At 46.9% G+C, this 24540-nt stretch overlaps 6 protein-coding genes across 8 annotated transcripts in view; 3 read left to right on the forward strand and 3 right to left on the reverse strand.

Moving 5' to 3' along the window:
* The first annotated feature begins 256 nt into the window (after positions 1-256).
* On the forward strand, positions 257-2245 carry LOC117893475 (decaprenyl-diphosphate synthase subunit 2). The gene is made up of 3 exons (XM_034800098.1): positions 257-1021; positions 1074-1263; positions 1326-2245. The coding sequence occupies exons 1-3, from the start codon at positions 669-671 to the stop codon at positions 2130-2132; spliced, it is 1350 nt and encodes a 449-aa protein (XP_034655989.1). The 5' UTR covers positions 257-668; the 3' UTR covers positions 2133-2245.
* On the reverse strand, positions 2168-3248 carry LOC117893476 (methyltransferase-like protein 22). The gene has a single exon (XM_034800099.1). The coding sequence runs from the start codon at positions 3124-3126 to the stop codon at positions 2287-2289; it is 840 nt and encodes a 279-aa protein (XP_034655990.1). The 5' UTR covers positions 3127-3248; the 3' UTR covers positions 2168-2286.
* A 311-nt stretch (positions 3249-3559) lies between these two features.
* Positions 3560-5298, forward strand: LOC117893474 (DNA-directed RNA polymerase III subunit RPC5). The gene is made up of 3 exons (XM_034800096.1): positions 3560-3715; positions 3773-4828; positions 4885-5298. Exons 1-3 carry the CDS (start codon positions 3683-3685, stop codon positions 5227-5229), a joined length of 1434 nt encoding a protein of 477 aa, XP_034655987.1. The 5' UTR covers positions 3560-3682; the 3' UTR covers positions 5230-5298.
* Positions 5287-5745, reverse strand: LOC117893374 (nucleoside-triphosphatase THEP1). The gene has a single exon (XM_034799968.1). It carries the CDS (start codon positions 5743-5745, stop codon positions 5290-5292), a length of 456 nt encoding a protein of 151 aa, XP_034655859.1. The 3' UTR covers positions 5287-5289.
* Positions 5746-5812: 67 nt separating this feature from the next.
* LOC117893473 (polycystic kidney disease 2-like 2 protein) lies at positions 5813-8173 on the reverse strand. Its single transcript, XM_034800095.1, is given in 3 exon segments — positions 5813-7310; positions 7312-7850; positions 7853-8173. Coding segments are annotated over 3 exon segments (2169 nt in total). The 5' UTR covers positions 8123-8173; the 3' UTR covers positions 5813-5950.
* A 598-nt stretch (positions 8174-8771) lies between these two features.
* Positions 8772-24540, forward strand: part of LOC117895870 (IQ motif and SEC7 domain-containing protein 1) — a 39235-nt gene continuing 23466 nt past the window's right edge. Inside the window, exon 1 of one of the 3 annotated variants that reach the window (XM_034803849.1) lies at positions 8772-9539. In XM_034803849.1, the coding sequence (XP_034659740.1) occupies positions 9184-9539 (356 nt within the window). In that variant the 5' untranslated portion in view covers positions 8772-9183. Of the gene's footprint in view, positions 9540-24078; positions 24347-24540 lie in introns of those variants that run through there. The other 2 variants (XM_034803845.1, XM_034803847.1) reach the window with 2 other exon arrangements.

A 24540-nucleotide genomic window follows, 5' to 3' on the forward strand; every position in this document is an offset into this window, starting at 1 on the left:
TTGATGTCTCTATTCTTGTGATAAATGGGATTATTATTAATATTTAATAGCGAAGAAAGTTTAAAAACGGATTATTTTTGGGAATATTTTGTTTAAAAACTTATTGAAACTGATACTGTATCGAAATTTCAACGCGATCGATAGGACCGTGTACTGAGAATGCAAAAATGACATAGTTTCGGTGCAAATCTATCGCTGGCCCAAAGATTGGATAAAAAAGCATAGCTATCGGCCATTTGCCATCTCTAAATCATGGCCGTGCAAAAACCTGTTCCCGCTAAATACCGCCACCGCACCGCGCTGCGCCACCGCAAGCACCGTTGCTGCCTCACCTCACCCGAAATTCCATGACAATAAAAACAAACAGATTTCTTGGCGGCCCGGCCACTTGAACAACTGTAAAAGTGGGCCGCCAGCGAAGAAGCAGCAAAAACAACAACAACACCTGCGGCAGCGCTGCGACGCAACCAAAAACGAGAGTCGGAGACGTCGCGTCGTTGCGGAGATTTCACTTTTCGATGCTCGGAGCGAGCGAACGGTTCAACGGTGCGCAGCCAACGATTTTTGTTAATTGAAACTGAGACTGAGACTGAGACTGAGACTAGCCCCAAGAGGAGCACTTTGTACCTGACCCCCAGAAGCACTAAACCCCCCCAAACGACAACGAGATGTACCGCGCCAGTGGACGGATTATGCAACAGCTGCGCCACAGGATGCCAGCGCTAGAGGGTCGTCTGGCTGTTAGCCTGGCCGCGCCTGCGCTGAAAACTTTCACTCAGCGGCAGCAGCAGCGGCACGAACAGGTGCGCTGGACTGCAACGTCAACGGTGAGCAGCAAACAGGTGACGACACCGCCGCCCAGACACGACTGGAATCGCGCCGTTAGCGAGGCGGAGCGCATTGTTGGCTATCCCACATCGTTCCTGAGCCTGCGCTGGCTCCTCAGCGATGAGATTGCCAATGTGGCGCTGCATCTGCGCAAACTGGTGGGCAGCGCCCATCCCCTGATGAAGACAGCCAAGTGAGTCAGCTAAAACTCGATTTAAGTCTCTAATTAAACATTCCTTTGGCAGGCATCTGCTCTACAATGGCAAGAACACGATGCAGGCCTGGGGATTGATAGTGCTGCTGGTGTCCAAGGCGGCGGGACATGCGCCCAGTGTGCCCGATGTGGAGCAGGACAAGAGCGCTGGAGTCCTCCACTCTCAGCGCGCCCTAGCCGAGGTCACCGAGATGATACGCATCTCCCATTTGGTGCACAATGTAGGCGCAAATCTCATCCACTTGAAATGATTCTCTAACCCACTGTTGTCCCTCCCTCCCAGAGCGTCGTGAATCTGCAGTCCAGCACGGAGGCTGGCCAGGATGCGGCCACCTACGATGACATGTCCTTCGGCAACAAGATCGGTCTGCTCACCGGCGACTATCTGCTGGGACACTCGAGCGCGGAGCTGGCCAACCTGCGCAACCAGGAGGTCGTGGAGCTCATCTCCTCGGCCGTGCGCGACTTTTCCGAGTCGGAGTTCATCGGGGAGCGCGATGAGCAGAACAATCCGCTGCCCTACAAGCCCGGCACCTTCCAGCGACCCTCGCTGAGCGTGGCCGTGGACTTCAACGAGCACGACGTGATGACGCCCATGCCCATTGCCCAGGTGCTGGGCAACCCCGAGCAGGAGTGGGAGTGCCGCAACATTCTGAACGCGGGCAGTCTGCTGGGCAAGTCGTGCCAGGCCTCGCTGAAGCTGGCCGGCCAGAGCGAGGAGCTGCAGCGGCATGCGTATCGCTTTGGCAAGCATCTGGCGCTCGCCTGGCAGGCCTGCCTCGATGCCGAACCCTTCCAGTGTCCCACACTGCCGCTGGACACCACCTTCAGTCTAGTCAGCGCCCCCGTGCTGTTCCACCTCGAGCACGATCCCAGTCTGTACGCGCAGCTGGAGAAGGGCAAGCAATCGGTGGATAATGTTGACTATGACGCGATCCACAAGGCCGTTCTGGCTGGCCCCGCACTGGCCAAGACCAAAGAGCTGCAGAGGAAGCACACGGCCGCCGCTCTGGCCGTGCTGCAGCACTTTCCGGCCACAGATGCGCGACAGGCGCTGGAGAATATCATCCTAGCCATGCAGGATCTGTGACCAGCAGCCGCAGTAACATTCTCCACGGGTTTAGGTTCTAGTTAAGTAATTATTTATCACCAAACACATCCTTGAGGGCACTTCCAGGCACATTAAAAGGGGAAGGTTCACATTTAACGTTTAATCATGAATGTCAGGGAACAGGGAAGCAGCTCTAACGACTGGTAATCCTCATCAAAATCAACTGACGGCAGCGATCGTAGTCAAAGTACTGAGGAAAGTCCAGTGGCAGGTGCTCCAGCTTCCAAGGCTTGTGCGCCGTTTGCCTCAGGAAATACTCGTACATGGGCGCCACCGCGTCGCAGTCCTCGAAGGTGAACACCACGCGCTTCTCCAGCGCCATGTATATGGTCTTGGGTCTGCCCGTGGGTTGTCCTCTGGCCAAAATCTGATCCACAACAGCCACAAAGGCGTCGGTTAGGGTGTCATCGTAGATGACATCCGCAGCCAAAACCACATCGCTGGCATCGATGGCGGACAGTAGCTCCGGTGCCTGCTCCTCGCGGGGTATGAGAAAGTTGAACTCCAGCACGGACACCTGGCCACGCAGCAGGCTCGCATTTCGCTGCACATTGCCACGGATGAGCTTCAGAATGCAGCCCAAATCCACGTCCGTGCAGTACACCTTTCCGCTGTTGTGAATCGCCGCTGCTATGCTGGTCAGTCCCACGCCGGCGCCTAGTTCCATTATAGTCTGATTGGCCAGCTGCTGCCGCTGGGAGAACAAGTAATCCGCCAGGAGCAGCGCGCCGCGCCACACTTGCAGCCCCACCAGCTTCAGCTCCGTGGCCACGGAATGTTCAAGTTCTATGACGCCCCGACGTGGCCTTGGCACGTCCAGATCGCCATCTTTATCGGCGCTGGTCAGCCCAATCCTCTCCAGCGTCTCGTCGGGATGGCGGAAACGAAACTTGGAGACAACTTTGTGGCCATCTTCCGTCTTTGTCGGCTGATAGTTGGTTTCACTGTAGATTTCCGATGTGACCGTGAACATGATGAACGCGTGTTATGTGCGCCTCGTACATATATGCACATTGTTTTATATATTATACGCGAGAATTTTAGGGCCAACAAAAATTTGGCTCCAAGGCCTGGGACGTTGCGTGCAGTGTGACCATTAAATACCATAAAATGGATGAGATATACCAAAACATACCGGCTGTTTTCGATTCTGTTTCAGATTTTTGAATTTCGCATGGCGCACAGTGGGACAAACACATGCTTAATTTGTTTCTAACCACTTGTTGTGTCATGAGGTAGTGAAAGTGTTATTAAAAATATTATTTTTTTGCTGAAATTAACATTAACACACATAAGGCACTCAAATTAGACACTGATGGTATAATTTTAGGGTTGAATTAGAATCTGTTTTCCCCAAACATAATTTTCTTCGTTCTTCGACCCACTGTGTTCACTCGCAACAAGTGTTGGTAAACCACGAACTTCACCTTCCAGTATCTGCATTGTTTTAGTATTTCTCCGCTTGTGGCATGCGGTATTTAGGCGTGCACCTCAAATCAACAAAAACTAGATAAGTTTATTAACAAAACATGGACGATGAGGAGGATCCAATTGTGGAGGAGGTGAGTCCGAGGGAGTACCAACTTAACCGACCATTAATCAATTGAGAGACCCCACAGATACCCGTGTTTCTGTCAAAGAACCTGCAGGACAGCTTGTACCTCTTCCAATACCCGACAAAAACGGAGCTGCCAAACCACGACGAATCGGTGATCATCAATTGCTGCGTGAAGCCATTCACCCAGGAGGTCAAAGTGGACTTCGCACTGAATATTGACTCCAAACATTATGACCGCTTCAAGGGCGAACAGTTCGCGATGGCCGCCGATGGCAAGAACACATTCGGCGCGGGGCCAACGAAGGGCGGCGAGCGTCCCACCTACAAGCGTGGCATTATGGACAAGCAGGCCTACACGAGCACGCGCTCGCTGACAGACATCTCCAAGTACATTGTGGGCATCTACACGGACAAGGAGGTGCACCTGTCGCCGCTGACGAGCATTGTGCAGCTGCGACCCGCCCTCAATCACTTCGACAAGGAGGACAAGCGCAAGAAGGCCGAGCAGAAGGCCCAAAACGACGACGTGGACGATGATGAGGTGCTGCAGCAGGTCACAGTGAAGTTTGCGCGCGACAAGGGCGCCGCCGCCAAGAAGACAAAGGAGGAGCGCGGCACCTACGACAGCTTTGTGCAGCGCATCGTGGACGAGCCGTGGTGCGAGACTTATTGGCATGCGCGTGGCACACCCACAGCGGAGCTGGAGCGCCAGAAGCTGTATGCCACGAACCACCAGTCGAACCTCTCGCTCACCCTCAATCCCAGAGATTATCTGCAGAAGCTGCTGCCGTACGACGAGAATGTGCAGCAGGTGGACGAGTCGAGTGTGCTGCCCGTGTACAACAGAGCCATGCTGAAGACAATGCCGCTGCTGGACCAGCTGCGTGTGCTGCTCAGGGATGCGAGGATGCTGTCGTTCGGGGATGTGCTGGAGATACTCGCCGAGCAGGCGGATCCACATGTGACGCCCGACAAGGTGCTGGCGCTGCTGCCACAGGTTGGCATTCTGCTGAACGGCAATTGGGTGCCCAAATCGGAGGTGGTCTTTCCCGAGAAAATGCTCTCCCACGCCAATGGTGTCACTGCGGAGCAGATGATACGCGCCAGGGACTATATAGTGAGTGCCACGACTTGCCTTTGAGTGTCTTTAATGCTGGTTTTCCCTCCCTGCAGCTCTATAGATTCTCGCGCACAGCTTGCCTGTACCGCACGCAGGTGATGGCTGCCACACAGCTGCCGCCTGCGGAAACCTACGATGTGCTGCGCACCGTGGCCAAAGTGAACAGCACGAAACGCTGGGAGCTGCTGCTGCCACCGGACAAGGAGTTCGAACAGAAGCATCCGGAACTGGTGCAGCGCCAGGAGCTGCACTGGCGCGCCTCGGAGCAATACTACAACGAAATGGACTGGGCCAAGGAGACGAAGCGTGTGCGCAAGCGCTCCACCCGCAAAAGCGAGTCACAGTCCGCCACATCCATGCCACCGCCTGCCACAACAGCAGCAGCAGCGGAAGCGTAGCAGGAGGAGGCGGAGTGGCTGCAGCCACTTGGGCGCTAATAAACAGACCACAACAGATTATTATGCTAACAATTTCGACTGTGTAATGCGCTGCGTAATCTCATTGACCAGCGCATCCCGATTGCCTTTGGTCACCTCGTAAATGACAGCGCCAGGAAGGCTCTTCAGTCGCTCCACCAGCGGCAGGGACTGGCGGCCAGCCTGTGGCATGGTAACCAGGAAGGGGCGCTGATGCTGCAGCACACTGGCCATGGCAGCTTCAAAGCGCTTGCTCAGCAACTCCATTTTGCCCACTTCATCGATGACCAAGAGCTCGCAGCCCGATTGACTGCCATCGAGGAGCAGCGGCAGCGTTAGATCCTCAAAGTCCTGCACATAGACCGAGTATTTGCCCACCTTGGGGCGTCGCAGGTTGTCCAGCGGTCTCTCACGTGCCAGTATGCCTCGCTTGCCACTCAGGGTGACCACATCACCTGGAGGGACACCTGAGGATGAAGCGGAGAAACTCGGGCGCATTGTAAGCACTTACCCGGTGGCCCTGTAATTAAAATAGCCGTTAAAATGTTAATTTTTTCCATATTTATTATTGTTTTGTAGGCTAGTGCTGGAAAACATCAACAGCAAATTCGATAAAGTGTTATCGGAGATACCAAACAGATGCTGTGGTATGTAGATGTAATGTAACTTAATCGACATGCTACAAGCGCGGGAAAGAATTTATTTAATCTTCTCGACTAAACAAACCCCATTTCCTGCGGGGACGCCGCTCTTCTGGTGCATCGCCAAAGAGGCGTAGAGTCAGCAACTCCATTTGTGTCTCCATGTGCTCGGCCACGAGCAGCAGCTGCTCGCCACGCATCTGAAATTTGGTCTCCTCCTTGCTCTCGTCCACAATTTGGATTTTCTTGCGGCGCATCAGGAAGCTGTTCTTGCGCTCAACGTAAGCCGTCGCGAGGCGTACATTCTGGCCAACGGTGCGGCCGTGGCGCTTGTATCCACGCCGAAAGCAGGGCAGTTGCCAGTAGAAGTCGAAGAGGCGCGGATACTCGACGCGCAGAAACTGAAAGAAGTCGAGATGTTCCACCTCCTCCGAGTCGCGTCGCTCCTTGGCGAGGGCAAAGTAGTTGTTAATCATTGCCACAAACACATTGATGAGCACGGTGCAAATGAAGAAGCCCAAAATGGCATACAAAATCAACCCGATGGCCCTGCCGCCGTGAAACATTTCGCTGGGATGAATGTGGGAGCTGAAGCCGAAAGAGAAGCACATGCAGGTGATGACGCTCTGGAAGAAGCGATTGAAGTAGATGCTGTTGTTGCCATTAATGATGACCATCATCATGCAGAAGCCAATCAGAAAGATGACTATAATCATGGCCATGCTGACCACCGGCTGCCAGGCCATGCGCAGCGTTTGATTGAACAAATGAAAAACATTCGCAAATTGCAGAATCCTCCACAGTCGCAGCGTTGTCAAGCAGATGAGTATGCCAATGACTATGTGTATGAGTCCTTGCAGGCGCGATCCACGCCGAAAGTCCACAAAGTCCATGTTGCCAAAGACGCTGACATTCTTCAGCATGGAGCGCACCAACGAGGCGCGAAAGAACATCAGCCAGAGGACCAAGGCATTCAGCCCGAATATCAGCAGATCCATTATGTTCCACACGTTCTTGAGGGTGCGCGAGTCGTACCACACCTTGTTCACCGTCGCCTTGCCGAACTGCAGCAGCACGAGGATGTACACGAGATACACCAGCAAATCGTTCCACTTGAGATGATCGAAATCCCGCAGCAGCACGCAGCCATCCACGTCCACGTAGGGCAGCACACTGCCAAAGGGCAGCTGCTCCAGCCGCAGCGTAATCACGCTGAACATATTCATGTCCATGTTGTACATGGTAAAGTCTATAAAGATCGCCGATGTGTTGCGCGTCAGCCAGTGCTGTTCGGTGAGGAAATCGAGGACCATCTTGGTGCTTGTCTTGCTGCGGGAGAGCAGCGTGGAGTAGCCCTTCAGCTCTGGGTAGTAGTCAAAGTAGCCAAGGTGATAGAAGTTCACGAGAAAGTTGTCAATCGTTTCCCCATTCCATGGGCACCCAGGGACGCGTGACGCGCCAGTGCATGTCCTCGTAGGGCACCACGCGGTAGGGCGTCTGCCAGCCGGGCAGATAGGACTCCTCCGTGTAGTCCGGACTACCCCAGCCAATCTTGCGGCTGCTGCGACGCAGCTGCCTCACGCGTATAACGCCCAGCATCACCCACTGCTCGGCGTGCACCCACGGGGGACTGGTGAAGGTTGTGCCCGGCGCAGAGTCCGTGTCGAAGGTGTTGATCAGATTGATCTCGATGTAGTCGAACAGCTGATTGATGTGCACCACCTCCTGCAGGCCATAGTAGTCCGTGTGATTGAAGAGCAGCAGCTTCTTGATCATGTCCGAGCTGCGGTAGACGCGCGGCTCCCACGTGGCCAACATGGCCAGCATCAGCCAGAAATAGTAGCGCCCAAACAGCCACAGATCCCTGCTGATCTCCTTGTACATTTCGTTGAGTTTCTCGTGCCGATAGTGCGAGGTGATCATCAGATTACGCTTCTGCCGCTCCAGTTTCTGCACCAAAAATCATCCATATCGTACTCCGCGCCCTTCTTGTCCATCGGCGGCACATAATGATCGCGCGGCCAGATCGTACGATCCAATGCGATGAGCGCAAACTTGATCGGATCTCCCACAAGGTATTGGAACATCAAAGCGATTACAATCCTGACGCCGTTCGTCTTGTCGCGCACCAGTTCCTGGTGGAAACCAAACCGTATGAAGATCGAGCCAATGCATAGCAGGATAATCGTGACGGTGATCATGAACAATATCATATGCGAGCCAAAGGGCGTCATTTTAACGAGTTTTATTTGCTCTTACGCTGGGAGTTTGACTGTGTAGATGTAACCCATACGGATTGCTAAGGTTTTTCCATTCAAATTTCTCGTTATTTTCAAAAACAAACGCCAACTTGTATGCTTATGGCACAGAAATATCGAAATTCTTGATTTCTTCCATCATTTTATTCTTTTCTTGTAAACAAACCAACAAAAGGGAGTCCTTGAAATTAGCCAGCCTAGTGGACAATTGATTCATTAATCTGTAAAAATTATATATTCTGGACTAAGCTTCCTATATTGCTGGTAATATTAATCCGAATGGCAAATTGCGGAAATATGATTTATGAACGTGGACAGCCAACCGTTAACCCATTGTTGAACATAAATATTTCCAATTCAGTTAAAAGAGATATGTTGTTTTTTTTGCCGGCAGAGACAGGTTATTTATCTACAACAAGAATATAGTGCGCAAACATTAATATTTCCAGATTTTTAAATGAAATGATTCACCTGTTTTAATATAAGGAGCTCAAGCCGGGTTAAGCTCGCTGCTTTCAGCGGTATCTTTGCAGTATATTTCGGTATACTTCCGTGGGTCGCGCGGTATATTTTATAGATAAATGCGCGCGGTCACACTGTAAGCCACAGTAAACAAACAAAAAACTTTTTTAAATTTCAACAGAACGGACGTGTACCGCGTGTTGTCGCGCGTGAATATAAAAGCCATTTGTTGCTCGCGAAACGAAACGAATTTCGATTGCTGCAAGTGTGTCGTGCATTTACCCAGCGCTCACCCACCACCACCTACAATTGAGTGAAACAAAAGTCAAGAGGCCCCCTGTGCGTCGTCGCCATTGTGTTCTTGTGCTCTCGGTTCGCATTTCGGTTCGTCTTTCAAGGGGCTGCCGCTCTCCCCCCCCGCAGCTTCTTGTGTGCGCGAGTGCGTATGCGTGGCGTGGCGTGGCGCGCGACCATGTTCTGGCCATAAAGTGCACTCCGCAGTCGCAGTAGCAATAAAAACAGCAGTCAGAAGTGAATACAAAGTGAAATAAGTGTAATAAAAGCGATTACAACAAATGGAATTTTCGGAGGCCGACCTCAAGGCCCTGTCGCTGGCACTCTCGCCGCAGCGCAGTGGCATCCAATCCTCTGCAGAACCCGAACAGCAGCAGCATCTGTTGCTGCATCAGACCACACAATCCCTGCTGATGGCCAGCTCCATGATGCAGTTCATTGACGAAGGAGCGATGCCACCGGCCCAGATCCAGTATAGCGCGGAGGATCTGCTGCGGGAGAATCATGCGCTGCATGCCAGGGTCAAAGAGCTGAGCAGCGAGCGGGATCGCCTGCTCTGCGAGGTCTCCAATCTGCGCCTGGAGCTGGACATGTCGGAGCTGAAGCGTTTGCCCGTCGTTGACATGGACATGGAAGGGTGAGTTTTGTGCTGCGTTTAATTATTTCCTTAGACCCAAAAATGGGGGTACTGTTTCCCCTTTTTTTTTTTTGGTTGACTCAACCTTTGTCCCCCCTCCGTCTTCAACTCAATCTTTGTCGCCTTGTCCTTGCCCTCACCTCTGTCTGCCTCTGCCTCTGCCTCTGCTGCTGCTGGTGGCGGGGCAGCTGCAGGCTGACAAGTCTGTCTTTCTGGTTTTTGCAACCCCTTTTTGCATTCCTTCTACCTGTGACTAATCGACACACTGGCGTCCCGAATATTGTGCGATCACGCATAGACACCGCAAAAGCCGCGGAACACAATGGGAATGGAATATCCAGTGTGCCAGAGTGGATTTATAATTTCGGTAATCAGCGGAAACCTATCGGGGTTTTGGGTAATTCCATATGGCAGGAATTTGTTTTATGATTTGCTTTAATTCTTACATGGATCCATTAACATTATTGTGTACTAGGGTTAGGGCTTTCCTTCCCAGTAATCTCTGACAATGTTTTTTTTCCCCACTGCGTGAACTACTGTAATTTTGGGTGTGGTACCAGGTATCAGACACAAATGTTGGCATTTCCGAACATGGCAAAGCTTATCTGATTCCGCGGTATTTGTTTCTGTATTTATTATATCTTTAAAGAGGGTAGTGTACTTTCTACCAGAGGTTTGACAAGCGTAAAGCAGGAATTTCTACGTTAATGTGAATCATTGGTGGAGTTTTCATAACAGAAAGATCAAAGTTGGTTAAAACTTAGCTGGTGCCACAGGCTTCCATTTAATCAAATAAAATAAAACGAAAAATCATTAAAGTTTATATTAAAATATGTAAATGTTGCCTAAATCTGTCCGAATCTGTGCTAATCTGAGTTATTATCGTGTGCTCTTGAGCGTTGGCTATATTCTATGAAAACAAGGCACTTCCTTTCATATGTCTCTACTTTAATTAAATCACAATGCTGTCATGGGAACCAGCGATCTGCATGGGTAACTAGGGTTCCGTTGGGCAACATAATATGCCACATTGTGTTGCCAAAATTTGTTGTGACTCATTTATGGGGATGGAGGAAAGAACCCTGGGAGCATGCATGTTCCATATAATTTTTTTCCCATTCCCTTAGCTCGGTTGCTCTGTTTGTTTTGGCGCGTTATCAGCCCCGTTGCCCGTTGCCTTGCTGATAGGTTCTCGACTCTTCCCCGATAAGAAGGGCAATGCGATCCGAAAATAATGCCAACAACTATGGAGTATACGGAAATTCAATGTTAAGTGCAAGTGTTTTTTTCGTTTTTTTGTTTTCTTCGGTTTTTTCGTTGTTAGTTGTATCGCTGAGTGGGTCTCTGGGTATCTGGGTGTGCTTCTGGTTTCTGGCACAATGTGGCGGGAGGGAGATTAAGCGTTGAATCCAAAAACCCCAAAGGTAAACAGCGCACAGCACAGCGGAGCGAAGATAAATTAATAACGATATGCCAGGCATTTGCCATTGACAGTCAAATGTATTTATTATATGTACACATACATTTATGTATGTATTTATGTATGTACATATTTATATCTACAGATTTCGTACCTGACTTTGCTTTGCATGCGGTCATGCCCAAGCCAAAGATATAAACAGTTACTACAGATACACACAAATAAAACGCAGTTATCTTTAACCGTTTTCTTTGCTTTATTTTGCTAACCTCTAAGGTCTGTCTCTGGCCAGAAGTTTCGTGGGCTCTTCCACATTTACGTTTTTCGCTGCTCACCTTCGCCAAAAATAGCAATAACAAAACAAACATTTAAGTCTGAGGCAACATGAGGAGAGTTCAGCCCCCCGCAACTATTTTTACTTGGGATACAGCGGCAATTGGATACTCTTTTGGTTTGCAGTAAAGTGCTGCCCGTGAGTGCTCCTTTGGGAGGTTTTTCCGCTGCAAGCTACTCATCCCGACAAACCACCAAGTACTCATTCGACTAAGGATCTATAGTTGAATCAATAACTTAAGCTCCTTCTGCCCGCATAAATGTTTCGATTTTGGAGACCATGAAACTTGGGTTTTCTCTGGGGCCTTTTATTTGGTTTCACTTAAAAAATTGATTAAAACCCTTCTGTTATTATCTACATTCCTACTGATAATACTTGTAATTAGATTATGAAATGAAAACACCTGCTAGAGGCTGAAGATATGAGCATTCAATGGTATAAAAGTGGTGTCAAGGAGGCCTTTATTCCCTTCTTAAGTTTCACGATGTTGCTGTTTCGCTTACAGATTTCATTCTTTTAGAGATTTTTCTTCTTATAAAATTCTTACAAAATAGCTCTTGAAATGTTATATATGGTTTCCCTTCTAGAACTTGCCTTCAATAATAGATCTCGCATATTACAATGACAGGCAAAGCTTCAGCCATTGTCGTTGGTCTTTTTGCAGCGAGCGAGCGAGGGAGGGTACACCACAAAGACTCTAAAAACTCAAGATCAAAGATGTTGAAAATGTGCGGGCAGCTCTCAGAGAGTATGTGTATGCCCGTATCCAGCTCCCCCGCCGCTCCTGGTTTTACTTTGGTCTTCGTCTCTGTCTCTATCTCTGTCTCTGTCTGTTTCTGCATTTGGTCAGTGCTTCTTGTGGTGGAGAGAGAGAGATATAAACAATGTCGTTGTAGGCTTTTGGCTTGCCGCAGAGTTCAACTCATTAGCCAGTTATCATCATCTAATAAAGCAGACACACGCACAGCGGAAAAGAGTCAGGGAACTGGGACTGGGGAGGGAGGTAGGGAGTAGTAGGGAAAACACTTGCCCATTTTAAATTGTATCTTTTTGTGTTGTTTTGTGATAATTAGGTGGGGAGAAGAACAGAGCAGAGAGGAGTACGAGAGTCTATTAATTTCATACGCCCCTCTTTTACAGAGGGAAGCGTGGGGAAGGGGAGTACCATGGGATAACGTTTTCCGACTACTTAATGAGTGCTTTCGTACTGTTTGGCAGCGTAACTTTTGCTAGTAGGTGAAGTTGTTTTGCCCTTCCCTTTGCCCGTTGTCCGTTGTCCGTTGCCCATTCCCAATTCCTTTGTTCATTTGCATGCAACATTTGGAGTGAAGATTGCGGCTGGCTGGGGCTGGGCTGGCCCATGCGTGCTGCAAATATCTTTGAGGTTTTTTGTAGTTTTAGTTTTAATTAAATGATATGCCAACTGGACATGCAGGGGGAGGTACAAGATGATCTAAATGTTGCAAAAAGAAGAGAGAGAGGGCAATCGAAACTACTTGCAGCCACTCCCTATAGCCAAAGTGCTCCACCCAATAAAGATCCCACATGTGTGTCCCAATCCCCCTTGTAGTGCCACATGTGTCCCGGACTAGACCCATTCCCGTTCCCATTTATTATGCATGCAATAAACAGAACAAACTAGAATGAAATTTTCAGTTTTCAATTGAAAGATGAGATCATCTCTCGCACTGGCCCATCCATCGTCCAACAGCAAAGAATAATAATTAAAATCATTTATTTATATACTTTGAAATGTTTAATAAACAGAGTGTCCAACAGGCTGCAGCAGCAGCCACAGCCTAGTCAAAAGTCTTTGGGGGATTCCCGAGGATTAGCTGCAATCAATTAGATGGGAGGGGGCGTATCGATGGGACATGCTGATGTGTCCCTGTCAAATGACAACTTCCGAGTTGATGGTTTCTTCTTTTTTTTAGCGGAAATTCAAATTCAGATAACTGACTGGAGCTGCTCTCATTGCCTGGCTTGTCAATCGTGTCTGACGGTGACAGCAGCCGCGGAATCAGGCCGCTTTACATGCCCATAAGAGCCATGAGCCAGGCCCTGTCTTCCCATCTTCCCATTTCAGGGTTACGCTTGCGCATGGCACCCAAAAATGGCCAACAATCTGGGGTTCTGTAATGGCCAAAAACTGTGGGATTCGCTCTTTGTCTACGGCTCTGATGGACGCTGATGATGGGCCAGAAATAATGATCAACGATCAGCCAGAGAGAGAGAGAGAGAGCGACAGAGCAAGTGCTGTTTGTATTTTTGCGCAAATGCTCTGAATCGTTGATTTCTAGGGAAGATATATATATTTTCTGTGAATAATTGGCAACATCTGCTGGGTTTTTCCACTAAATTTAAATCACAGTTGGATTCTGGCATTACTTACACCTCTTTTGATTATATATTAGTCATAAGCACTTATCCAAACAACTGTTTCTACACCCCACGAGTTTTCACTGCATTTTTCTTCTAAATTCTTTGTGTAAAGTATTTTTAAGGAAGTGTTGTTTGGTGCTTATCGCAGCTGTAATGAATCATTGGGTTTCCTTTTGAGTAACAGGAACTGCAACTAGATATTAGGTACTGTTGAATATATTTAAATGAATCATTAATTGATTGACTGCAATTCGTTTTTTAATGCAATCATTTTGGAAATACTATTATATTCTATTACATATTACTATTATATTCTGGTATTTTTCCACAGAGTTACATAGTTACATATGTATGTAGATCTAGTTCTTATCCAACTACAAGTATAACCTCTTATAATTTCAACATCTTTTCTGTGACAAGTTCTTGAGTCTTTGTCTTATCTGTGTGGATGGTTGGCTGGTTGCTGTGTTCCATGATAAAAGTGTTACGACACCTTCTTCTCTATGTTTTTATCTTGATTCTACACCCAATTACATGTCTCTGTGGGCTGTGCTTTGGTTTCTCTTAGATGTACTGAAATTTCTGCCCAAAACTGACGGGCAACTTCCGGTTGTAATGCTCCCAAAATGCTCCTCCCGGTGGCAGCTGGTCAGAGCAGGGCGCGTGCCTCTCTCAATCAATTAACGCTGTGTCCAAAAGTCGTAAAGAAATCAGCAAAATACAACAAAATACTCGTGAGGGGAATGGGAAAAAGTTCCATGAAAATGAGCAACGTGAATGCATTGACTTTTCTTGCCCCCAAAAACCTCACCAGCCCACCCCCATCCACGACTCGCCCTCGCTTTGACATATTAATGTTGTAAAATTAAAAAACCATAAAGAAAAACGTGAAAAATTATTCTTTTTGTGTGTTTTTTTATTTTTTGTCTGTACATTGACCCAAATTTTTGGGAGATCCCTCTTTGGCTTTTTTTTTGGGTGTCTTTTCAACGCTATGGTTGAGTAGAGTACTCGTGGGGGTACGCCACCGCCCCGCCACTCCACCGCCCCCTCCTGTCTAACACTCGCCCCAATTGCTGCGAGTGCCAAGAAAATGCGTTGTTGCTTAATTTCCTTCTATCTCTGTTTCCTTCTGTCGCTCCCTCTCTCTCTCTCTATCAATCTATCAGAGTGCAGCGCCCGCTGTCTGTGGTTCCGCTCTTCCTCTTCCTACACTTTAAATATTCAAATATCATTTTGGTACCCTGCACTTGTTGCTAGCGTGCAAGGGGAATGCTGCGCATGTAGCAAAGCAACGGAATGTGTGCACTTTCATGCCTGAACAACAGTTATTAAGAGGTAGTCTTTGCTGTATTTTTGCTTTCTCTCTCTCCTCTCTCATTCTTTGTTCTTGTTTACCGCTCGCTGCAGCGCAGATATTAATATTCGAATGAGCGAGGCATCCCAAAAGTCGTAAGCTTTGCATTCCTCTTTTCGCTTTCTTGTTCGAAAATTAAAAGCTCGAAAATTCGAACAGCTGTTGTTGTTTGCTGCTGCTGCAGTGCCCGCATGTGCCTGTGTGTTTGTATGTGCGTGTCTGTGTAGGCGCTAGGCTACAGCAAACCAACGAAATTAAATGTATTGCGATTTACTATATGGAATATTTTGGAATATTTTTGTGGGTTTTTCATTTTCGATTTCTTCGATCTTTGAGTCACATTTTTGGAAGGCTTTTTGCCTCGTGCTCATCATTCAACCACGATGCTTGCTGTCTGGAGCTGTCTGTCCCTCAATGGATGGCATCCGTCGCGACGACTTGACCTTAGATTGCTCTGCTTTGCTCTGTTTTGCTCTGCTCTGCACTTCGCTCTTTTGCAGCTCTTCTTTGAGTTACACTCTCCTTGGATCTGCTCTCCCTCTTGCCTCTTGGCGAACGTCAATGGACGCTGCCAGCCGAAGCAGCAGCTGCGACGCTTGCGCAGACGCCAAAGTGATTGGCGGCGGTGACCCAATGGATAGCGTCGCAGCGGCGCCGTTGGAACGCACTCCGTTCAACGCCCACAATATATAATAATTTTCAGTGTGTTTTTAAATGCTGTTTATGTTGATTTCATTCATTGACAAAAACGGCCAAAAAAGCAAACGAGCGGAAGGCTAACCATCAGAGGTCGAAGTTGTCAATACCCTTGCAAAAAGCTTTGTTCTATATAGTGAGGCGATCTTAATCAGATTCGCATTGAATTCGGGGAAAAAACCAATAAGACTGTGGAGATTTTAGTATTTGGAGGGGAAAAGAGTAAGTTTTTTAAACAAATATTGAACTCTTTTAATTTAAAAGTTTTAAATTATCGTTACTCAGTGATAAATATTCTCAGAAATTCGGATATAGAAAAAAGGAACTACTAATTGCAGTCAGAGTTATTTTGGTAGAAGATGCTGCTTCCTTGTTCCTCTCCTCCGTTTTTCTTTGTGCTGCAAACCATCTGCCTCGGATAATAATACCCTCTTCAAGGGTGCGAAAACAAGGCGAAAGATATGTACAAAAGTGGCGAGCCAAAAAAAAACGTGAAATGAAAATGAAAACCACGACAACGAAAACGAAAACGAAAACGAGAAACATGCAAATTGAAAGCGAATACGAATACAAAAATACAGAATACGAGTACATATTAAGCTTCGCTGACCACAAGATGGAGCTTGAAGCTGCTGCTGCTGAGACCCGATCGAGTGGCGATTCGAGCGACTAACCTAACCGACCAGAAGATAGCCATTTATATGTGCCATTAATCGATTGTCAGCAGCCTCTCGTCACGGCCTGCGATCGCCAGGGGAGTGCAGTGGGAGGGAGAGAAGAAGGAGAGCGGGTAGCAGGGGGAGTGTTGGCCTGAACTGACTGACAACCAGTTACAGCCACTAGCCGGATACACTGACATTGCCTGGGGGTAGCTGCGTTCTTGAATGAGGGTTGGGCAGAATGTTGGGTAACTGAACTTGAACTTTGCTGCCGAGGGGTTTAATTATTATAACAGTTTTGCTGTTAAAACAGTAATGTTACTCTGCTGCTACTCTGCTGTTATACTTCTGCTGCATTCTGACAACTTCTGGCATATTCTAGCCATTTCCTAGAAAAATTCTAGTATTTTCCAACTTATTCTAGTAAGTGTTACATTACAGTATTGTCTTTCATATTCCAGTAATTTTCTCTAATATTTTAGTCATTTTCCGATTTATTCTAGTTAATTCTGTGTTTTCCTTCAACTTTTCCCATCAAATTCGTTGGTTCTCCCGCTCTTTTATCTTCTCCCAAAGTTCCAGATGCTCTCAACAGGGCATCCCCAATTCGTTGTTGCCACTTTCTGCTGTTTCGATTTGCTGATTTGCTGTCTGTTTTACTGTTTTTAATAAGTTGCTCTCGTATTCGATTTCTGTTTAGTGCTAACGGCTTTGAATTGGAGAGTTGTTGCATTAGCGGATTGCATTACCACTGAGCGGAATGGGGGAACGGTACGGTACGGGGCTGCCTGCAACATGATCATCATAATAATCATCGATCGATGGTCATTATCACTGTGAGCGGCCGTGGGAAGGCAAACAAATGTTCGTATCGATATATTGACTGTCAGATTTCTCCTACACCTTTTATAGTAGAGAGAGAGAGGGTGACAACAGACAGAGAGAGAAGGGGAGATAGCGCGGGTGAGAGAAAGGGATCCCCTCCTCTGGGATGAATATTGAGTTACCGTTAATTGCGTGGCGTCAGTTGCAGCAGCAGCGCAGCAGCCGAGCCGAAAGGCAATCTACTCCATAAGCCTTGGTACCCATGTCGAATCTAAGGCTCACCCGTCTGGCTGCCTGATTCTCTCTTTGCCTTTACACCTGGCCTAATTGCAACACTCAATTAACACTGCACCCTCATCCCACTCCCACTGCTCTCTGCCACGCTTACACAGCGCTACATCTATCCTCTCTGCTGCTGAAACTTTTCTCAACAATCCCCTCACTGCTTTACCCTCTGCCACTACCAATCTGCAACTTCCCCACTCCCACTGATAAGCACTCCTAAACGCCATCACCCCCAGCGCTGTCTCTGCCTCTGACTCTGTCTAGGAGCCCTTAACAAATTGCACTAAAACTTGTCAAATTGAAAATGCTGTAACTTTGGTATACCCTTTACTGAGGGTACCAAGATTTAGTAGAGCAAGAAGAGCATAAATTGGGGAATGTTTCTTGTTTACAGTGCTTACAGTTTATAAATGTTATTAATGGAACTGTACTATAAGTCCGAAATTGCCAGATTAAATTCGTATAATTGCAACCAATTCTTATTCTTATTGATTTCCCATTGATCTTGCCAGGGTATCCCCTAAGCCTACTTGCTGCTGCTTTCGTTGCCCCTTGTCTGTTGGGTAATCTTTTTTTGGGGTAGGAGCTGTTTTTCGGAGATGTTTCAATAACTTTGGAGCTGGAATTACATGATATTCGTGTTTATCAAATTAACATGCAGCAGTGCATTAAGGAAAAACTAACAAAAAATACGCCATGGACTGTGGAAAAACTAAGCCAACAAGCGCCCCCACACACACACACGCAGACACAAGTGGGAGACGGGGGTTTCCTTCCCATGGCCAATGTGCGGACAGAGAGAGAGAGAGAGGGAGAGAGAGAGCGGGAGAGATGGAGCTCTAAAAATAGAGTTTAACAAACTGTAAAAGTATTCCATTCCACCACATACAAAGACAAAGCAGAAACAGAGGCACGAACACGGGCAGACTCACGCACGCACTCGCAAATGAGGCACGGGCACACACAGACTCTCAAAATTCTAGGGGGATTCTCATTCTGTGGCCTCTTAACTGCGGTGCTCCGCTCGCTCTCTCTCTCTCTCTCTGGTCCCATTTCGCACATTCACACATCTCCTGCCACTTCTGCCCCTCGTCTCATTTTCATATTTCTCATCTCGCATGCATCAGAGGATGGCTCTCTCTCTGCTCTCCCTTTCCCTTTCCTCTCCCATGACTCATGACAATCTCTGTGGGTATGCATCAGGGAAGAAATCTCAACACAGTTTTTTTTCTCTTTTTTCTTTGTGTGTGTGCGTGTTGTCCCTATTTTCCCCGCCACACGTCATCGTCCTGTGGGCTCGTCCTTCTTTCGTATCAAAAACCACCCCAAAAAGAGGTGGCAGACTGACTGTTGAGAGTTCGCTGGCATGCATTCTGCCTTCTGCCCTCCGGGACTGTGTTGCAATGTTGCATGTTCTATGTTCCATGCTACATGCTCCATGCTCCGTGGAGGATGCCTCAGCGCCTGCCACTTGGGCACTCTGGGCACTCGTGTAACAGCATTTCTGTTTGTTTTTGTGCATCTTCTAAGGCTCAGCGAGAGGGAGTTGGGAGTGTGGCTCTGCCCTTTCTCCTTTATGCGATGATCTGTCCACCTTTTGGGGCATACGGATTTGGGAGTTCAGTTTGTGAGACACATGGAAAGAAAGAAACTTAGCAAACATGAAAGAAGTGATCCAAAATATGACCTTTATTGAGTTCTTTTTAATTTATATTCCTTAAAAGAGACTTCCGTTTGGTCTTAATGAATATGGGAAATGATCCTTCAGTTATTCAGTGGAAACTATGAAGTTTGAATGAATAAATGCGACGATTCATTGGCAGGTTCACGCCATTGTATTGAAACCTGTAGATTCTATTAGGTTTCTCTTTTGTTGCTGCCTTTATTCCCATCACGATTTCTCACGCGTGTGTGTGTGTCGGAGTGATAATTAGAACGAATGTAAAATAACACGCACTATTTTTCGATCTAAATGATAACCATGAAATAGATTCACACACACCCCGGCTACAGGCTACAGTGCATCGAATCGTGTGTGATTCAGCCTCCAAAACACCCTTTAGGCAAGGGTAAGGGTATTTGGCTGTTGTCATTAGCATGTTGCTCGTTGATTTTTGGCCCTCTGTTTTTTTGTATGCACTACGCCACCACCACCCCAATGTTCTGCATCGTGTTCTTCATCATGTAAGCTCCCCATTTTCATCTCCAGGCCACACAGTTCCACTCCATCTCATCTGCATGATGTGTCTGTGTCGTCCGTGGATACAACATGAAGTGCTCTTTAGCGTTTGCTGACATTTCTTCGTTTTTGCAACACAAATGAAACAGCAACAAAACAACAAGAGGGGAAAAAGAAAATATACATATAGCAAGAGTCTTGTATATATAAATATGTACATATATAGATGTTGCACATATCTTGTCATATTCGTATAATAATATGCACGAGGCTGGTCTGTGCACTCCGCTGTGATGTGTGGACCTGTAGCAGCGGGTCGGTCACTGCTCTGCTCTATTTCCTTTCATATTTTTGGATGCATTTTAATAATTTGTTTTTTAGTTTATTAGCTTTTTGGGTGTTGGGTGTTGTGGGGTGTTGGCTTGGCAACGAATTGACATTCATATGTTCGAAATGTGCTCTGAATGCAGAGGGAGCAGTACATAATATGGATGTAACATATTCGTTAATGGTTCCTTTGTGGCATGCCTTATGTATGGCATGCACAGAAAGTTCGAGAATTGAAGTGCATCTTTAGACAAAGAGAAATTCTGCCAAGGAAAGACCAAGGCTGTTTGAGTTGGAATTTTGTACATTAATGTACTGCTTCTTAGGTAAATTCTATGCACTGCTTTGTTGTTTACAGCACTGCTTTATATGTTATGCAGTGCTTTGTGGATTAATGCACTTTTTCCTAAAAAAATTAACTGCTTTGCAGGTGAACTTTCTGCTGCTTGGAACACTCTATTAAGGGGCACCTCTTGAAGACTAAAGTAATATAAAATTCAGACTTAAATATTAATTTTTTCCCACAATCCTTAACATTTGTAAACTGTCATTGAATATCCGAGATGTTTCCGCCCTTCGATTCTACAATTGATTGACTGACTTTATTTGACAGCAGCCCCATCCGCATTTACAAGTGGAAATTGCCTGAGAGAGAGACTCCCACCCAGTATAAAGCGCACGCCCCGCTAATAACTTGTCATCTTTCTGGGACTCTGGGCTTCAGCTGTCCCGTGGTTCTGCTCCACATCCATATCTAAACTCCCACCACTCTCCGCCCAACCATTTGCAGGCTGCCATCATCTCTAAGGCTCTTTCAATATTATGACAGCCAAAGAGGGAAAATCTTTTGTTGCCGTTGCGCTTAATTCATCTCAAGAATCTCAAAGTTGGTCTTTCCTTGGTCTTCCCTCTCCCTGTCCCTTTTCCCTACCACAGCACCATTTCCATTTCCATTTCGAGAAATGATAAAGAATGTGAAAATATTGTGGCTGCTCTTTTCTGTTTATTCTCTGCACAAGTTGATCTCTCCTCTTCTGTTGCTGCTCTGCTGCCCTGCTGCTCTTCTGCTCCATCATCTTTTCTGACTTTTCCAGCAGCTTCTTCGGCTTTTGTTTGTTTTCATTTATGGGTGAGTGAGACAGAGACAGCGAGGCAAGATTAAAAGTTTTCCCTCTTATCTCTGCAGCTGAAAATTGTCATTTTCTTTTTGTTCAGTTGTCATCTTCTTCAGTTTTTGTGTGTTTTTGATATCCCTCCTCGACTGCAGTTTGCATTTTTGATGCGCTTCATTGTCATTTGACCCATTTTTTGGGTGGGGCGTGGACCTTCGGCCAAGTAGGATCCCATGCCACACTCACCCACCCCCTGACACCCCTCGTCAAGCACCATCGCCTGCACTTTGCTGAAATATTCATGTCTGAGTGGGGGGAGGGAGTGCAGGGTGCGCTTTCAAAGAGTTTTGAACTTCTTTCAAAGTTGTTTTTTGTTCACACAATAAAATGCACGAATGGGGGCGTGTTGTACGCTGGTGCATGGGGGGCATGGCTGTGGGCTCACAATTGCCAGTTGCAATTACCTCGCTGCCGCCTGCCGCCTGCCGCCTGCCACTGCATCTCCCTCTGCCTCTCCTCTTGTTGTTGATTATTAAATACTTATTGTCCGACTTGTATTTGAAAAGCGCGCACAAGAATTGAAGTTGAAGTCGAAGCTCCACGAGCGAGGAGAGACCTTTTGTGTGGCTTAGACTGCATTAGGTTGCATGCAACGGGGCCATAGAAAGTGCAGAGGCAACTGCCGCAGCAGAGAGAGCCAGAGAGACCCCCTTGAGCACGCACCAGACACGCAAAATATGAAGGAGGAGCAGGCCGCAGCGAGGGTGAAGCTATCACTTTTCTGGGTCTTTGCCCAATCATTGGAGGCAAACAAAACCTCCCATATGGGAACTGTGCCTCAGACCCACAAGAGTTCAGAAGAACTCTAAAGAAAGAGCCTGGAGGAGAGACGAGGCAGAGATGTCGCTCCCAAGTATTCCTATGGCATGGTAGCCATGGTAGCTGCTGCCTCAATTATTCATTTCATTGTGATTAGCCAAGTAAATAACTCAATCTTGTTGCTCTGGTTTAAAGGAATTAAATAGAATACTTTTCACCAGTTCTATAGACAGCTTTTTCTTGTATAAACATGAAGGTCTATGAATGTATGAATTATTTATGCTATAATCTATTTTTATGTTCATAAATTTGAGATAATTTATAGAAAATATATTCAAAAATATTTACCCTTTGATATTGAAATGAAAACTCTGCTCCCAAAAATATATTTCTTTATTTGCCAAACAATTCTTAGTGGATCTAATTATTATTTACGGATTATGCTAATATTTATGCATTCAATTCGCGCCCTTCTCTGTTTTGGTTTATTTGCATTTCAAGTTAATTCGATAAACAAGTTTTATTTTTCAATTACATTTTCACTCTGAAACCGGAAATTTACTCGTATTTTATTAATGATAAATCGTTGCCAATTATTCATGAAAATTTCGTATTGTAAATATTTACGCAATAATTAATTTCTAGAATCATTAAACAGCGAAACAAAAAGTAAAGAAAATGTTTATTCCATATTGTTAATGATTTACGGCGAAGTCTTTATTTTGTTCCAGTTGCCTGAACTCTCAAGATTATTTTCGCCACTTCTGGCAGTGTATTTCAACTGTAAACCTAGCTCTCTGCTCTCTCTCTCTCTCTCTCTCTCTGCTCAGCAATTTAAGTGAAGGTGCTGCCAGACCAGCAAACAAAATATGCACTGAAAAATACCAAAAGGCGAACTACCATTCTCTTCCGCTCTCTCTCTCTCTCTCTCTCTCTCTCTTTGCGTCTCACTAAGGGTTGCCTCTGCTTGTGCAATTTCTTTGGTTTGGCGAGTGTCGAAGGATCTAAAGGGCGGAATTCCTGGAGGTTGTTTTCTCCAACGTTCGAAAACATCTTGAGTTTCGTTCTCAAAAGGCCGCTTAGGTTTTGCAACCCCTCTCCCGCTCTGCCCGAACGGAAATTTGCTGTTAATTGCCTCTCATTGTGGAATGATTTTTAATGCCATACTAAAACTATTTGGCCAAGGGCTTACGTGCCGCCAATTTGCAATGCCTAATAAATAATTTATGGGGTGCTTTCTTTTGGGGGCATGGGGCAGGAATACTGCATTTCCCATTGTTGCAACCGGGGGAGGTTCCAACCCCCAAAAAAGAAATTCAAGAAAAACAAAAGAAGCCAGAGAGACACATCTGTCGCTGCTCACTGCTCGCTCTCGCTCTCAGTCGCCGGCGGTTCTCCATGTATTTCTCTTGGCTTCCGGCTCTCGCTCTCTCTCTCTCTGTGCGCCACACTAAGGGTTGCACTCCACTGTGTTGGCTCGGTCGCTGCGCTGCCTTCAGTCGACGGCCTTCAGTAACATTCATTACTCCCATTTATACAGTTATCCGACGTTAGTTTTTCGCAGACGCTTTTCCGCCTAAAAGTATTTTTATACCCCGCCCACTCACACACACACACACAAACAAACACACACAGGAAAGAGTATTCAGTTATGTCTGTGCTGAAGTAGACCCCAAAAGGAGCATCCTAGCCTGTAGTCTGTAGACCCTAGCCGTAGCCTAGCCCCAGCCCTAGCTCTGGGGAAAAAGTGTCGCTGAAAAATTGGAAAAATTTTGTTTTCGTCTGGTCGCGTGTGCCCTCTCTTTCGCTCTCTCGTCCCCCTTCCGTCGCGTCCCGTGTATGTATTCGCTTGTCTGCCGCCGTAGCCGCCACCAACACCCGCCACCCCCGGCAGTCCGCCCCCCTGCTGCTCTGCTGCTGTTCACATCCCGTTAATAATACATCCATATGTGCGTGTGTCTGTGTGTGCCAGAGATTTATTTTATATAGCCATATATCGTAGATACACATACACTCCTTACGATTATAAATATATCGCCAAAAAGGAAGATTAACGCGACGGAAATATCTTCAAAGTGAACAATTTTTTGGTGGCGCCCAATGCTACACACACCCCCCCGCCGTCGCCGTCAGTGTATTGATTTTTTTGCCATCATTATTGGCTGCCAAAGTGTTTGTAAACCGTCCATTTAAAATCCATACAAAGAGGAGAACCTAGTTCCAATATAAACTACGACGAATCCATTCCATTTCACTGGGCGGAGCACAGGAGAAGGAGCACAGAAGTGGCCCTGCCATTAGCTACAGTCGTGTCCCACAAGTAAATGACAGCAGCTGAAACACAATGAGCAGCTACACTGCCGCCCAGTACTACAAGACCACCAATATGATTACCTCCAATGAGATCTACTGGTAAGTGTGACTGTCCGTCTGTCTGTCTCGTCCCTGTTTAAGGGTTTCGCATTTCTATTATCCTTCGGCACATGTAAGGGTTCCTCCTCCTGTCTGTGCTGTCTGTGCATGTGCTGGTCAGAGTTCAAGGTTCGATTAGCGTGTGGGCTAGAGGACATTTGTGACGCAATTGGTGATGCTGCTGCTGCCACAGG

This window comes from Drosophila subobscura, chromosome J (assembly GCF_008121235.1).
Source record: "Drosophila subobscura isolate 14011-0131.10 chromosome J, UCBerk_Dsub_1.0, whole genome shotgun sequence".
Taxonomy (NCBI): domain Eukaryota; kingdom Metazoa; phylum Arthropoda; class Insecta; order Diptera; family Drosophilidae; genus Drosophila; species Drosophila subobscura.

What these genes read in the sequence shown, in the direction of transcription:
- LOC117893374 (XM_034799968.1), bottom strand. Translation starts at nt 5,745, where the DNA reads ATGCGCCCGAGTTTCTCCGCTTCATCCTCAGGTGTCCCTCCAGGTGAT.
- LOC117893475 (XM_034800098.1), top strand. Translation starts at nt 669, where the DNA reads ATGTACCGCGCCAGTGGACGGATTATGCAACAGCTGCGCCACAGGATG. An exon ending in CCCCTGATGAAGACAGCCAA is followed by an intron (nt 1,022 to 1,073) that starts GTGAGTCAGCTA and finishes TTCCTTTGGCAG; the next exon opens with GCATCTGCTCTACAATGGCA. An exon ending in TCTCCCATTTGGTGCACAAT is followed by an intron (nt 1,264 to 1,325) that starts GTAGGCGCAAAT and finishes CCTCCCTCCCAG; the next exon opens with AGCGTCGTGAATCTGCAGTC.
- LOC117893474 (XM_034800096.1), top strand. Translation starts at nt 3,683, where the DNA reads ATGGACGATGAGGAGGATCCAATTGTGGAGGAG. An exon ending in AGGATCCAATTGTGGAGGAG is followed by an intron (nt 3,716 to 3,772) that starts GTGAGTCCGAGG and finishes GAGACCCCACAG; the next exon opens with ATACCCGTGTTTCTGTCAAA. An exon ending in TACGCGCCAGGGACTATATA is followed by an intron (nt 4,829 to 4,884) that starts GTGAGTGCCACG and finishes CCCTCCCTGCAG; the next exon opens with CTCTATAGATTCTCGCGCAC.
- LOC117893476 (XM_034800099.1), bottom strand. Translation starts at nt 3,126, where the DNA reads ATGTTCACGGTCACATCGGAAATCTACAGTGAAACCAACTATCAGCCG.